A 15097-nucleotide genomic window follows, 5' to 3' on the forward strand; every position below is an offset into this window, starting at 1 on the left:
AATGGAGCCACATCAGTATAAAATTCTCCCGGAATTTTTTTTCTTGAAATTATTTGCGATGTGTATCTTTCATTCAAATGCGAATTTTATGAATAAAAATAATAATACGGAACCGTTCAATGCAAGTACGGTAGTGATTATTTTTTTTGTCCAAGGGCTTCATGTTGAAAAATCAATAGGTGAATGTTACATGAGGATCCCATTATGACGTGAATGAATTAATGAATTATCAAGTATCATACTGAAACTGAAAAAAAACTTCAATTGAGTTTGAAGATAAAAATTCCAATTCCTGAAGAAGGAAATCAAATTTATCAGTAAATTTTTGGTTGCGGTGGGAGATTTCAGTCCCATTAAAAACTCAATTGATGTGTTCTAGCTGAAATTCTTATCTCTATACCGAAATAAAAGGCGGTAATATAATCTTGTGGAATACAAATTGAAGTAGGGGAACTATTCAAAAATATTTTGAGCTCTTATAAGTTGATATGATATTCTATTATTAATTTTGGCATTTATAGGATGTGTAGGGCATTGAGAAGTTGTAATTAATAAGTTGTCAGTTTATTATTAATAATAATAATCATTTACAATAATTGCGCTAATATCTCTTAATAAATGAATGAGCATTGAGAATATTACCTAAGTATTAGTTATTGATCGATAAGAGAAATAACAATAAAATAATTCAACCGAGATTCCATCTTACCTAGGGAATCGAACTCTAAACATGCAATTCAGCTTACAACTGTGATGATGATGGCGAATTACAGACACGCTTTTCACTCATTCATCAATAAATTAATTCAATATTGGTGTAATTGAAATAGTAGTGTTTCTGTTCCTTAAACCTGCTATCACTTGATCTCAGTAGGGCAAATCAAAGTATGCTGAAAGTCGTACTTCTTGTCCATGTATACACGTAAATTATATTACTATTTAATAATCAAGAATAACCTCATATTAGAGCACCAAGAGTCTACATTAGAATTCAAATTCAGATTAATATATTAGTAGGCTTATACATAAATACAATTTACAAAAATACAATTCTCAATTGGAATTATTAAATCATTATGTTCCTTCAAGTAATCTATTGGTTGGATATTAATATTGCTTATTAATTGGAGATTATAACACATTCAAACCAATGTTCTAAGTAGGCCTACTATTCAAACTTAATTTTCATCTTAAAATTTATAGTAACAAATTATTATGATGTACTCGATAGGATCCAAGGCAAATATTATAAGGATAAAAACAAATCATTTCTGAGGGGGAAGAAAGGTTGTCCTATCCTAAACAAGTAGACCTATTCTTCGCAACAAGGATCTTGATTAAATTTTGATTGTGTGGTCAATTCATAGCAGAAGACGAAAACCTAGATTTACAAGTTCATTGTGTGGCGCTATTCGTATCTAGAAAACAATAACACCATTGACATCCTGAACTGAGCAGTATACGTTCTAATAGAACTCTGCATTTTATATAGCTAGTTCTTTCAGCCACTCACCTAGCCGTCCCTGATTACAATGTTTGCCTTGTTGGGAGGGTCAAATCCTACTGTAATTACGCATTTCATGTGCCTCACCAAACTAAAATACAACAGACTCTGTCACGGTACCATAATCACCGTTATGAGTGAAAAATCTACTAAATGTGTGGGTGGAAAGAGCTCGCTCTCATTGAAGAATTACCCTTTTTCTCATACACATAAAATTTTAGAAATGAGAGAAAATTAAATAATGCTAGAGCTGTGTTTTTCCAACTTAAAATTAACTTAGAATTTTAGCTATACAGGACAGCCGCAAGCATTGCATATAGAATATACAGTAAAATAAAAAAATAGCTTGGATTCCTATATATATTTTTTTAAGCGAATAACATTTTTTCTGAAGCGTTGAATTTGACTTTCTTATCCATAGTGACCAAAAAGGAATCAACCAAATTACTAATTTGCCTCTAGTGTCAAGTAGACGCGAAAATGATTAAACCATTAAACTCATCATTTAGGTTTAGGATAAAAACAATAACAATAAGAGAAAAAAATTTACTTGACATATAAAACTATTTATTAAAATAAAAATAAGCTCTATATTTCAACTCTTCTCATTAGCCTACTATTCCAAGACCAATAGATTCTTGCTTCATTTTTACATTCCTTAGAATTAGATGATTCAGGAGAGTATGTATGTTCACTGATACATGTAATAATGTTTTAAACCCCAGCAATCATCCATTTCCAATATTATTTTAAAATTGCGGAAACATTTAGGCTACTTCGCAAGCCCTTTTTCAAGATGGCCCTTACCCTAGAGATTCGACATCCCCTTGAAGGGAAGAATTTATGAAAAAAACATTCTACCAAAATTACAAGAAAAGCTATTACTCTATCAATTTTGTTTAGTTTATCCCATAAAAACAAAAAACTTTTCCAAGTTATTTTTCAAAATAACCAGGATTTTTATTTGCAAGTTATGAGATTCCCAATGGACCTAGTTACATGTATTCCCTTATCACTGAGAATTTTCAGTGAATTTTAAAATAAAATTTTCGGTGAAAATTGGGAAACTTTGCTTTTGATAACCTGTTCCAAAATAACAACAGCATTATTTTTAATAAGACCTTTCTAGACATGTAAAATTCATGCACAGCTTGTCTCTACTTAACACCTATTGAATAATAAAACCTGTGAGAATTTGAGAAGAATATAAAAATAGTAACGTTTTAAATCTGGAAGAAGTTTTGAATCTTCAAGATTATGGAAACACTAAGTAAGGAGGCAGATTTATTTCTGCTTTTGAACAGATAAAATTCAACTTTGAGGTTTTCATAAGTTGCAGTAGATTTATTGAATAATTTATGCTTGAATTCAAAATGTGCTTCTGTAGAGTACTTTATAACAACTAAATGTAACCAGTTACCAATAACACATCAATTCATTTTGATTTACAGTGGAACTGTAAATCAAAGCTGCGTTAGAAATAGAACTTGGATTCTATAAATCAATGGAGCCACATCAGTATAAAATTCTCCCGGAATTTTTTTCTTGAAATTATTTGCGATGTGTATCTTTCATTCAAATGCGAATTTTATGAATAAAAATAATAATACGGAACCGTTCAATGCAAGTACGGTAGTGATTATTTTTTTTTGTCCAAGGGCTTCATGTTGAAAAATCAATAGGTGAATGTTACATGAGGATCCCATTATGACGTGAATGAATTAATGAATTATCAAGTATCATACTGAAACTGAAAAAAAACTTCAATTGAGTTTGAAGATAAAAATTCCAATTCCTGAAGAAGGAAATCAAATTTATCAGTAAATTTTTGGTTGCGGTGGGAGATTTCAGTCCCATTAAAAACTCAATTGATGTGTTCTAGCTGAAATTCTTATCTCTATACCGAAATAAAAGGCGGTAATATAATCTTGTGGAATACAAATTGAATTAGGGGAACTATTCAAAATATTTTGAGCTCTTATAAGTTGATATGATATTCTATTATTAATTTTGGCATTTATAGGATGTGTAGGGCATTGAGAAGTTGTAATTAATAAGTTGTCAGTTTATTATTAATAATAATAATCATTTACAATAATTGCGCTAATATCTCTTAATAAATGAATGAGCATTGAGAATATTACCTAAGTATTAGTTATTGATCGATAAGAGAAATAACAATAAAATAATTCAACCGAGATTCCATCTTACCTAGGGAATCGAACTCTAAACATGCAATTCAGCTTACAACTGTGATGATGATGGCGAATTACAGACACGCTTTTCACTCATTCATCAATAAATTAATTCAATATTGGTGTAATTGAAATAGTAGTGTTTCTGTTCCTTAAACCTGCTATCACTTGATCTCAGTAGGGCAAATCAAAGTATGCTGAAAGTCGTACTTCTTGTCCATGTATACACGTAAATTATATTACTATTTAATAATCAAGAATAACCTCATATTAGAGCACCAAGAGTCTACATTAGAATTCAAATTCAGATTAATATATTAGTAGGCTTATACATAAATACAATTTACAAAAATACAATTCTCAATTGGAATTATTAAATCATTATGTTCCTTCAAGTAATCTATTTGGTTGGATATTAATATTGGTAATTAATCAGCACTGAACTTTAAACTTATCAACGAGAGTAAATGATTTTTCCATTATAAATCACACAATTTGGTTACTCAGTATCATGATGACTCTGACTCAATTGATTGATAAGTTCTAAAAGCTCGTGCCGCTTGGAAGAAACATTCACTTTTTTCAGTTTCTGAACAGATTCAATAGTTCCCGTTTTGAGAATATGGAAGGCAATATTCTCAATGTTACATAGCACGTAGATGCCACAGTCATATGAATTATCTTGTTGAAGCGATTCCATATATTTGATTTGAGCGTTAGTAAGACCGAAGTAGCTTTCCAGTTTCCTGGCTAGTTCATGGGCTTGCATCCCACTGACCGAACAACTAGAAGAATCAAAATGGTAAAATTTTCTTTCACTTTTACTGAACACTAAAAGACTCCAATGAGTTCCACCAGGTGACACAAAACCCATACAATCGTTGAAAGGCATAAAAACAAATGATTTGTTTTTGGCATGAAGAGGATCTAAGAAATCAGGAATCTGTTTTTCATGGCTAGCCTTCAAACATTGAGTAACAGATGGAGAAATGAGAAGTAAGTCTGTTTCGCCATACTTTTCCTTTTCTAGATATTCCAAATAGAAAGCGATGACCGTGTCGTTCAGCCAGTACGGACCTTCCAATATTCTCACGTCAGATTTACGAAGGATGGAATCATGGTAGTTTAATACTATTTCGTCAGCCATTTTCTGAAACATGCATTTGAAATGGTTAATTTATGATTGATCATACTTAAACATTTATACAATTTCATATCTGATTATTTGTGCATGATAAATAGAAAAAAATACAAGTTTTCGCAATAAAAGCCCACTTCGCAGGAGGGTGATGATTTCAACCATATCACCACGGGTTAAAATGCTTCTGCTCCCGTCGATTGGCAGTGGTGTGCGCAACCTTTCTTGAGTTTTGAAGAATTGGGAAATTATTCCAAGTATACCGGTATAGAAGTTCGCTTTCCAGGATAGTCTGGAACGCTACACTTGAATAATTTTAATGCATAAGATTCATATTTGTTATTGATCAGAATTAATTTGATGACAGCAATGGGTAAACATTTTGATGTCTATTGTCTTTTTAGAATTTTGAAGTCTTTTAAAAAGTGATTTAATCGCTAGAAATTATGCTCTATAACAGTATGTAAACTCAGCTAATCAAGAATAATCTAATTGTTCCTTTTACCTATAAGTTTATATTTATACAGAGATGAACAGCGCACAGTTTCAAAAATGAATGTTATTTTTTTAGAACAAAATAGAACAATCTTTTCAGAACAAAAGAAAACAACAAACTTCAACTATTATAATAACAGTATCGTGTGATCTGACTGGCTCGAAATAATCAGGTGTCAAAGTATAGAGGTCGCAACTGCTGTTCTATTTCAGGGCATCTGACAAGACCTAAAGACTAAAGCTCAACTTGTCCACCCGAAACACGGCAGTGGCCCAAGAAAAATATCAGGTAAACCCTACTTGAATGGGGGCATGGAATGAGGATGGGAGAACAATACAAACGTGAGACACTTCAGCAGATAAAGGCGGAAGCAGACTTGCAAATTTTTGCTTCAACTTGTTTGATGAGGAATAGACACAAGCATTTACTATCTACCGGCACACTGTCAACCTGCGATTGTTCTATTTTGTTAGATGAGTGCAGTGAAGCATGAAAATCCCAAATATTTGTCAGTTGCAAATCAGCTGAGAGGAAAAAAATCTGGTGTGGCGCACTCACACAACTTTCCTTGCCGTTATGAAAATTGATCACGTGAAGCTAGTGTGTTTCCGCGCATCTCAAGTCTAATATTCAAAGATTTGAGCCAGCTAGTGACAGGGCAATAACGCTGGAGAAACACGAGGTCTGCTATCTCTTCATAGTGAATCATTTAATAGAATCAACAGTTGCCAACAGTTTGCAATTGGATAATCACAATTTTATCGAATTTCGAGCTTATTTTTAATTTTAGGTGAAAATGTTACTAAACATTAATTGTAGAGATTCTCATGCTCAATCTTTTCCACTCGAAATTTTTTGTTTAAATTGTATCTGAAGCCTGGTAATTGAGAATCTAAAATCAAACTTTGCATAGATGGGGCGGAGCTCCTGAAATTTTTACAGATATGGGACTTGTGGCTGTTGATAGAGCTTATCGATGACTATTTTAGGTATAACTTTAATCAAAATCGTTGGAGCCATTTTCGAGAAAATCGCGAAAAACCCTGTTTTTACAACATTTTTGCCATTTTAGCCGCCATCTTGAATCGCATTTGATCGAAATTGTTCGGTCGGATCCTCATAGTGTAAGGACCTTACGTTCCAAATTTCAAGTCATTCCGTTAATTGGGAGATGAGATATCGTGTACACAGACGCACATACACTCATTCACACACACACACACACACACACACACACATATATATATATATATATATATATATATATATATATATATATATATATATATATATATATAGACCAATACCCAAAAACCACTTTTTTGGACTCAGGGGACCTTGAAACGTATAGAAATTTAGACATTGGGGTACCTTAATTTTTTTTCGGAAAGCAATACTTTCCTTACCTATGGTAATAGGACAAGGAAAGTAATACGAGATTCAGTAAGACAAGTGGAATGTGATAGTTAGAAAACACTCAAATATCTCAATTTTTATATTCTAAAAATTTGATCTATCATTTTATCTGAAATCATTGTTCCATGTTCCCAAACTTAGTCAATTCAAATCAAATTTATTTCCTCCAAAACTCAACAGTTACAAAGTTTGTTACAGAATGTAACCTAGAGTAAATAGCTTTTATTAATAATAACAAAAACAACTAAAGCTGCGTTTACACCAGAGTTATTAACAAAATGTTAATAACTTAATCCTCATAGATTCTATTAGATTGAACATAACTTATCATACACATGATGAACATATTATGTGTTTGTCAAGTTTCCTTCAATCTAATAGAATCTATAGGGATTAAGTTATCAAAATTTTGTTAATAACTTTGGTGTAAACGCAGCTTTAGGCTAGTGGAAATCAAACAACTGTCATGAGTGAAAATCACTTGTGATTTTGGTCGACACAGATTGACAGTGAGCCAGATAGATAGGAAACGCTTGTGTTCTATTCCTCACCCAAAAAGTTGAAGCGAAAATGTTGCTAATGTGACAGCACCCTATGCCAGCGGTCTTACGTTTGTATTGTTCTCCCAAGAACGGTCCATGACCGATTCATTGACCGAACGAAGTGAGGTCTAAGATTCAAGTCGACGGTTTGGCATTTCTCTTAATGTTTAAATGTTTTTATGTTTATATGTTGCGCATTTACGGCAAAACGCGGTAATATATTTTCATGAAATTTGACAGGTATGTTCCTTTTTTAATTGCGCGTCGACGTATATACAAGGTTTTTGGAAATTTTGCATTTCAAGGATAATATAAAAGGAAAAAGGAGCCTCCTTTATACGCCAATATTAGAGTAAAAATCAGACTATAGAATTATTCATCATAAAAAAGCTGACAAGTGATTACACAGATGTGTGGAAAAGCCAGTCTATTGCTGTATTTCCATAAGGTCTATAGTTTCAATCAGGTACTTGTAGATGAGAATATTACGTGAGGTATACTGTTCATAGAACTACTAGTATAGGTTTTACCCAAAACATCAAGCCTAGGCCGGGATTTGAACCTGGGACTTTGAATTTATAAAACTGTATTTAGTAGACTACTACTATATTATAATACTGTCGGTACGAGGAGGAAAGACTGGACAGCTTGAAAATAGATGAGCATGAATTTGAGCAAGTTCATAAACTCAAATACCTTGGAGTGACAATCTCAAGTAAAAATTCTGATAATATGGAAATAATAAACAGGATAACCTCTGCCAACAGGTGTATATAAACCTGCAACAAATTACTACAAATTCCTTCCCACGAAACAATGCTTAGACTACATAAGACAATCTGTACGGCACTGTTATATTGAGTCTAAAACTTGAATAGCTGAGTAAGCAAGGGATCACAAATATTATTTTTTTTAACTCAGGGCTACTTTCTTGTATTTATAAAATGAAATTATAATACCCTTTGAAATTACTAAAATAATAGAATAAGAATACAAATTATAATTACTAGTTTCGGTGATCACACTGAAATAATAAAAAACTATTCTTATTCTACTATTTTTATTAATTTCAAAGGGTACTATAATTGTATTTTATAAACACAAATATTAAGCTGAAAAAAACGATATTGATGGTTTCATATATGGTTAGAACATTGAATGAAGAATTGATAAAATATTTTTAATTTCATTTTAATATGGAAAGATTCCACAATATAAATGTCATGTTCAATGTAAATAACAAATAAATAGTGTTGCTTACAACAATTTATAAAATATCCTTGAATAGTAATAGTTTTTCAATTAATGATAAATAAAAAAACGTATCCTACAAACTCTTATTTACAATGCAGTAATTTATTTAGAAATTATTTTAATTTATGAGCATGAAGTAATTGCATTGCAAAACTTGCTACATTTTCAGCAAAAATTATTTCAATTGTTTGTAAGATAAGAAAATAATAGCATTTGAATGACTTTGGGTCGTATATAGTTCAGCGTTTTTCATGATACATTTTAAAACAAGGCTCCAAGCAAAGGAACGGTTTATCTTGGCAATCAAGGCAACAAAAATATGAAGATTTGGCAACGTTCTTCATAGAGCATAATTTGCATGCACTTTCGGATTTTAGTCTCCTTGGATTATGGAAATTTGTAAAATTTGTGTTAGAGGTGCCGATTTTCGAATCACTGCTAATAAAGCTCTTTATTACATGCAATCTGAAGTTGTACAAATCCATATCAGTATTGTTTGTTCCAGAAAATTGCTTGAAGAGATAATAACTATTCATCATCATGATATGGAGTATATGAAAAATCACCTTTCTGTGCCACCTGAAAAATTGCTTTTCAAAAGGGTAGAGCTCTGAAGTGTCTGTCTGCAAAGCAGTATAGGCAGAAATACCTTCTTTTATTCTACAAACAACTTTTGGCAACAGCTTTATTCCATTTTTAGTTTGGACTTTATTCTTCTCATCATTGAACTCTGAAGAAATGAAATATTTTTCCTCACTACCAACTCTCATTTTTGAAACACAAATTCCATTTGAATATTTAGCTGCCAGCTGTCCTTCAAGTAGTTCAAATGCTACCAACGTCTTGGGAAAATGTTTTTGAGCGGGCGATATTATTCCATTTGAGTAAGTAGATTTATCCAACAGTATAGTGGATAGTGCCAGACTGCTGTAGTATCTGTCCATATACAATGAGTGACCTTTATCCAAATGGTTTTCTAACAGTTTCATTGCAATACTAATTTTTAAAATTTCATTTTCTTGAAGATCGTCAATTCCATTGCCCATAAAAATTTTTAGTATACATTTTGAGCAGTCTGCCAAAACGAACAATTTCAAACTATTTTTTAAACTGGCGCTTGGAAGTTCATTTTTGTATTTAAATCCATTTTTCACAAGAACAATTGGCTCAGTTATAAATATTTGCTTGCTTGGTAAAAAAATATCCATCTTTCTATTGAAAAATGACACCAAAGGTTCTACTTGGTATAGATTATTAGCAACTGCTTTTGACATCGTGCTATCTATTTTATTTGATGAGCAAATGTTTTTTAATAGTGTCAGAAACCTGAATTTTTTCATTTTTTCCGTTAAATATTGAATTTTGAAAAAGCTGTCATTCCTCCAAAAATCTTCAATTCGTGGCAATTTTATTATGCCAGAGTAAAGAATGAAAGCGAAAAATATTCTCATTTCAGTTCTATCAACTGGTAAACAGTAATCTTGATTACAAGGCGGATTATTCATATTTTTAACTTTTAGAGATTCGTTTGTTCCACAAATAAGCAAATCGAGAAATGAATCATCAATAAAGAGATTTACAAAATCTATTGGCGTTTCTCCATGAGATTCAACATTTAGTTGACAAGAACCTTTGAAGGGTAAATAACGCATCTTGAATGAGGAATCATTCCACAAACCTCCAACTGCACCTGCCATTCTTATAAAAACACTTTAAATAAAAACTTTCCGCAGGTTTTCGTATTATATTCACAGATGAATATTTTTAATTCTATAACCTAATATTTATAAACATTAATATTTTTCAAAAAGTCTTTCTCTTGGCGACTTGTGAATTATTTGATTGGAGTATGCATTTACTCAGCTGTTTTTATCTACTTCTTGATTTGTCTCAATAATACATTGATTTTTTTGATAAACGTTAATTTTTCCATAAAAGACGGCAGGTGCACTTACACACAGATATGATTAGCCAAACCTAGTAAGCAACAGGTGGGCTTTCGTGCTTGGAAAGTTGATCTGTCCTCAGAAAATTGTTCAAATCGAAGAGCAGTGTTTTTGTATTCAGTAGACCTAAATAGTTTTTTGATACCATAGGTTATCCTCCCTTCAATTCCCTAGCAGTAGAACAATAAAAAAGGGATATACTAGAGACCCCATGGGCTGAAGAACTCGCTCATGAACTGTTGTACTGATCTCTGAAATCCGCAACTTGTAATTATACAGAGTTGGTGAGAATTATTATGGAAACAGCTAAATATCTCTTTTAAAAAATTATGATATGATAGTAAGTTCCATGGGGATTCTATTCCAATTTAAAAAAAAACAACTACTTTCTGTCGCTTCAATACATTTGTCCGCCGTCTTGAATTTATCCTTCATTTCGAATCCAGCTTCATTTTTTTAAATGGGAAGGTAGTTATGTGATACATGATTTCGATACAGAATTTCAAAAGACAATTAATGGCAAGACCCGCACATCAATATCTCAAACCGTTTCAATGATCTCAACATTTGAAGATACTAATAAATGATACAAAAATGTAATAAATGAGTACCTATACCCCTATACAGTCTGTGTGATATCTCCCAAATAGCATAAGCTGTTTTTAAAAGAATGGAAAAAATTATAGAAATAGAATGCAATTAATTCCAGCTGACTACATCATAAAATCAAAACAATTTTTTTCTTAAACACTCTCAATGTTATTTTTATATCCTGAAAAATGACGAAGGAGTGAGTCAATTTTGTTGTCCAACGAACTTGGAACTTGAGCTGTAAGAAGTTTCAAAGAATACGTTTTTAAAATTTTAAGCTGATTGATTAATTCTCTTTACAGTTATTGTAGAACATACAAACAGACGGACAACGACTTTGGCCTTCAGTAAGTCAAAAGTGAGTGACTCACTAACGCTCGTTGAATAAAATATTATTGACACTTGAACATACTGTAGCCCCGGTTGATATAGCTTACTCTTTATCTTTACAAGATGTGATCTAGATAACAGCAAGATGTCTGCTGTTTACAGAACTACAACTAATAAAGGCTACAGTTATAATATATTAGGTGGTTATTGAGATCATCAATACTGGCTGAGGAGCCTCTACTTTAAAACCTTTGACACAGTCTGTCTGGTACCCCCAGTCAAAGACGAAGACATCAAGTATCAAGTAAGTATCAAGTACAGAGAACGGCAATTAATGTGATAATAATAATAAGAGTTTGTGCAAGAGATGAATACAAATTGCTGTTATGCAGAGCTGATACTGTCATAAGAAAAGAATTCAAAAGACTCTGCAAAGACTTGAGAAGGTGTACAGAACAGGGCTCAGCTCTAGGAGTAACATATCTGGGCATGTATAAATACCTGGGCAGTTCCTGTGGCCATGTTTACCTTTGGCATAGTCAAGTGGACAGATACAGCTTTGCAGGAGTTTGACAGAACGGTGAGAACAACGTTGACAAAGAATATATCAAGAACTTATATAAAGAATACATCACCCCCGTAGCTCAATGCAGAGGCTCTACCTGACTAGAGGTGTAGAGGTGTTGGTGGAAGATGCGTCTTGAGTCCAGCAGAAGAGATACTAAAAGCAACGTAGCAGAAAGGAGCTGCATGCAAGATTTGCTGCAGTACTTTATTCTAATTCTGTTGACAGAAAGCAATCGATTAAATGGTTGCAAACTAATAGTGAAACTAAAGGGTTTATTTTTGGCTTTCAAGACCAGGTAATCAGTACTAGAGCTTACAAAAGGTACATAATTGGGCTCACATTGGATAGCAGCAGTCGTCTTTGCAGGAAGCCCATGGAAGCGATACAGAATATTTGTAGTGGCTGTTCTGTACTAGCTCGTACAAAGTATTTGTATCGGCAGAACAATATGGCAAATGTGGTACATTAGGCATTAACAAAAGGAATGAGTTGATAGCAGCTGAGATGCTCTATTATAAGCCAAAAATGCTCTTGAATGGTGAAAAAGGCCAAATCGTCTTGTTTGACAGAAAGAATAAAGAGGCTTACATAATTGATGTGTGTGACAGTGTCCCTTGATGATAATCTTGTGATTCAAGATTCGTTTATTGTTAGAACATTAAAAGCAATAATGCAAGACATTGCCAAAAAATATACAATCACAAATTTAATAATATATCACAGGTCATAAAATTACATCACAATTATTAAGTATTTCAAACTGTAAGGTTAGCAGTCAATTATAACAAAAATGTGAGTACCATTGACGAAAAAAAATAAATATACCAGCCCATCGAGCCTGTCAGTTGAACTTAAAGACATGTATAAATTGAGGAAGGTGGTTATAATCCACATAGTTGTGTCTGCCAATGGACTGGTCACAAACGAATGGAGACAAGCAATAGAACAACCTGTAGTTGTAAATTGGCATATGAGAATTATGCAGGAGGCAGCAGATCTTGTTACGGCTGCACTTTAGTATATGGGCCGCAGAATCTAGGATTGAGACCTACATAGATCGATAGAGGAGATCAAGACGAGATCAACCATGTATAACATTGTTGTCGATTTCCAAGGATTAGCTGAAAAAACATGGCGAAAATTTCAAAATGTTTATATCAATTTTTATTTTTAATAATTTTTTTACGGCTGAAATATGTTTAAAAGTAGTGCAATCTTATGTAAAATTTGGCAACTAAACTGCCCCCGTTACTAATGAAAAAATATCGAACGCAAGTTTCTAAGCCTCTGGTTTAAAAAAGAGTGAATGAGTCTCTACTTTAAAGTGCATTAGTGCAACTACCTATCTATGTAGTCTTGAGATCAGAATTGATCCCCGGCTACCTACTTATTAAAGACAAGATATATTTTTAAAATAATAATAATAATAATAGGACGAACAAGTATCAAAATACTCCAGTATATATCAGTATAAGAGTTTTTATCATATTATTCCGTTCAACTTACACTGGTTTCTAAATTCTTCACTCACTTTCAAGATTCAAAGTATAAAACTTTCCAAATAATTTCCAGACAAAACTTGGAAATGGTATAGCAAGAACGTGCAATTTGCGACGAAATGATCTATGACCAAGCTATTATATTATTTGTAGTAAAGTAAAAGTAAATATAAATTTTATATTTTGTATTTTTATATTTTATAGGTTAGAATATCCGTATTGTTGTTGTTCTTGTTGATCAAGGGATCAATGCCTCAATGCCACTGCCACTAATTAGATCCATTTTTTCAGGCATGCCCGCCAGATTTCTTTCAAATTAAAACACAAGTAATTAACAATTAAATTTTTTGTAAAAGCATTTAAATATCCACAAATATAAACATCCATTTTAGAATGATGATTCTCATTTCCATTTTTCATGGTAAACAAGTTTTATCTGGCAAAAGAAAATTTAAATTGCTCGAGTTAAAAGTAGATGTTAATCAGTTCATCAAAAAGAGTTCCTTTAGTGAGATGTTCGAAATTTTTATCCTTGAGGTGTCCTTATACATGCCTCTTTACAAGGAAATACTGAAATAAAGTGCATCTAATGGGTGATTCTCATGAATTTATATCATTATGTGAAATATCAATGTGAGGACAATATAGTTGGTAAAGATGGTTGAAGCTAAAGATGTGGTGTTTTCTATACAATACAAGGACCATTGTTGTCAGGTTCACAGGAAAACCTATATAAGATAGGGCACTCTACCTGGTCTCAGATTGTAGAGCTCAAAAGCACTCCTAATCGGATTTCAAATTATTTATATCTAAATGGTAACAATTAGAAAATATTGTAGATCAAAAACTAAAATACATCTAATTCGATTTTTTTTTCAAATTTTACTCATTTTTGAAAAATATAGCTCAGTACTTTCTAAAGATAGAGAGTTCTGAATGATTTAATTTCATTTTAATTTTATAATCCAGAAAAAAGGTCAGAGCAAATTATTCCTGTCTAATTACTGGATTTGGTGGAAATAGTTGAAAACTGTAAAATGAACCAAAAATGCCTGATTTTTGGGTTATTCTGTATTTAGCTCAAGGAAATTTTGCATTAAAAATTGGTTCTGGACCATCATGTATCCAAATAATAAATTATATCAAAAAATCAGAACTACAATATAAATATTGAAAGCACTAATGTATTAAAGTGACTGCACTTCATCGTAACAAAAACTATTTGGCTTTGCAGAGGCAGAAAAGGATAAAACTTTCTTCTTGACAAGAATAAAATAGGCAACACTTATGTCAAATACTGCCAACGTGAAACTCACTGTATAGTGCGGTCCACGTTATAATGTCAGTATTTGATCAACATTGGCCTTGCTATCCTTGTCTATCATTCGACAAAGCGAATAGCGCTATACTTTTCTAGCTCCGCAACGCTCCCAGATCATTATTGAAAATGTAGAAATATAATCTGGCAAGGCAGAGGATCAGCAACGCTGTTCTCATATCCTTTTCCACTGCCATTATAACGTAGACCTTACTACAGCTCTGTTTGTAGTCATACTTTCAAAAACAAAACACAACGGTCAATTTGTTTGACGTAGAATCGATTTAATTCATTCTTGTT

At 32.3% G+C, this 15097-nt stretch overlaps 2 protein-coding genes across 6 annotated transcripts; both read right to left on the minus strand.

Annotated features, from left to right (window-relative positions):
* Nucleotides 1–3523: 3523 nt before the first annotated feature.
* On the minus strand, nt 3524–13736 carry LOC111064119 (sentrin-specific protease 8). 5 transcript variants are annotated; one of them, XM_022351794.2, is made up of 3 exons: nt 13512–13721; nt 12075–12195; nt 3524–4849 (listed from the first exon to the last, which is right to left on the minus strand). In XM_022351794.2, exons 2-3 carry the CDS (start codon nt 12162–12164, stop codon nt 4199–4201), a joined length of 741 nt encoding a protein of 246 aa, XP_022207486.2. In that variant the 5' UTR covers nt 12165–12195; nt 13512–13721; the 3' UTR covers nt 3524–4198. The 5 variants fall into 5 exon arrangements, with proteins under 5 accessions (XP_022207486.2, XP_039279957.1, XP_022207490.2 ...); XM_039424023.1 differs by having other exon boundaries at nt 13487–13721; XM_022351798.2 differs by lacking the exon at nt 12075–12195 and having other exon boundaries at nt 3526–4849; nt 13512–13736.
* On the minus strand, nt 8536–12064 carry LOC120350464 (piggyBac transposable element-derived protein 4-like). The gene has a single exon (XM_039423893.1). It carries the CDS (start codon nt 10240–10242, stop codon nt 8785–8787), a length of 1458 nt encoding a protein of 485 aa, XP_039279827.1. The 5' UTR covers nt 10243–12064; the 3' UTR covers nt 8536–8784.
* Nucleotides 13737–15097: the final 1361 nt, after the last annotated feature.

The sequence above is a fragment of the Nilaparvata lugens genome, chromosome 1 (assembly GCF_014356525.2).
Source record: "Nilaparvata lugens isolate BPH chromosome 1, ASM1435652v1, whole genome shotgun sequence".
Taxonomy (NCBI): Eukaryota; Metazoa; Arthropoda; class Insecta; order Hemiptera; family Delphacidae; genus Nilaparvata; species Nilaparvata lugens.

Coding starts and splice junctions, on each gene's coding strand:
- LOC120350464 (XM_039423893.1), bottom strand. CDS start 10,242: ATGGCAGGTGCAGTTGGAGGTTTGTGGAATGATTCCTCATTCAAGATG.
- LOC111064119 (XM_022351794.2), bottom strand. CDS start 12,164: ATGCAGCTCCTTTCTGCTACGTTGCTTTTAGTATCTCTTCTGCTGGAC. Junction 4,850..12,074: donor ACCTCTACACCTCTAGTCAG/GTAGAGCCTCTG, acceptor TGCATGTTTCAG/AAAATGGCTGACGAAATAGT.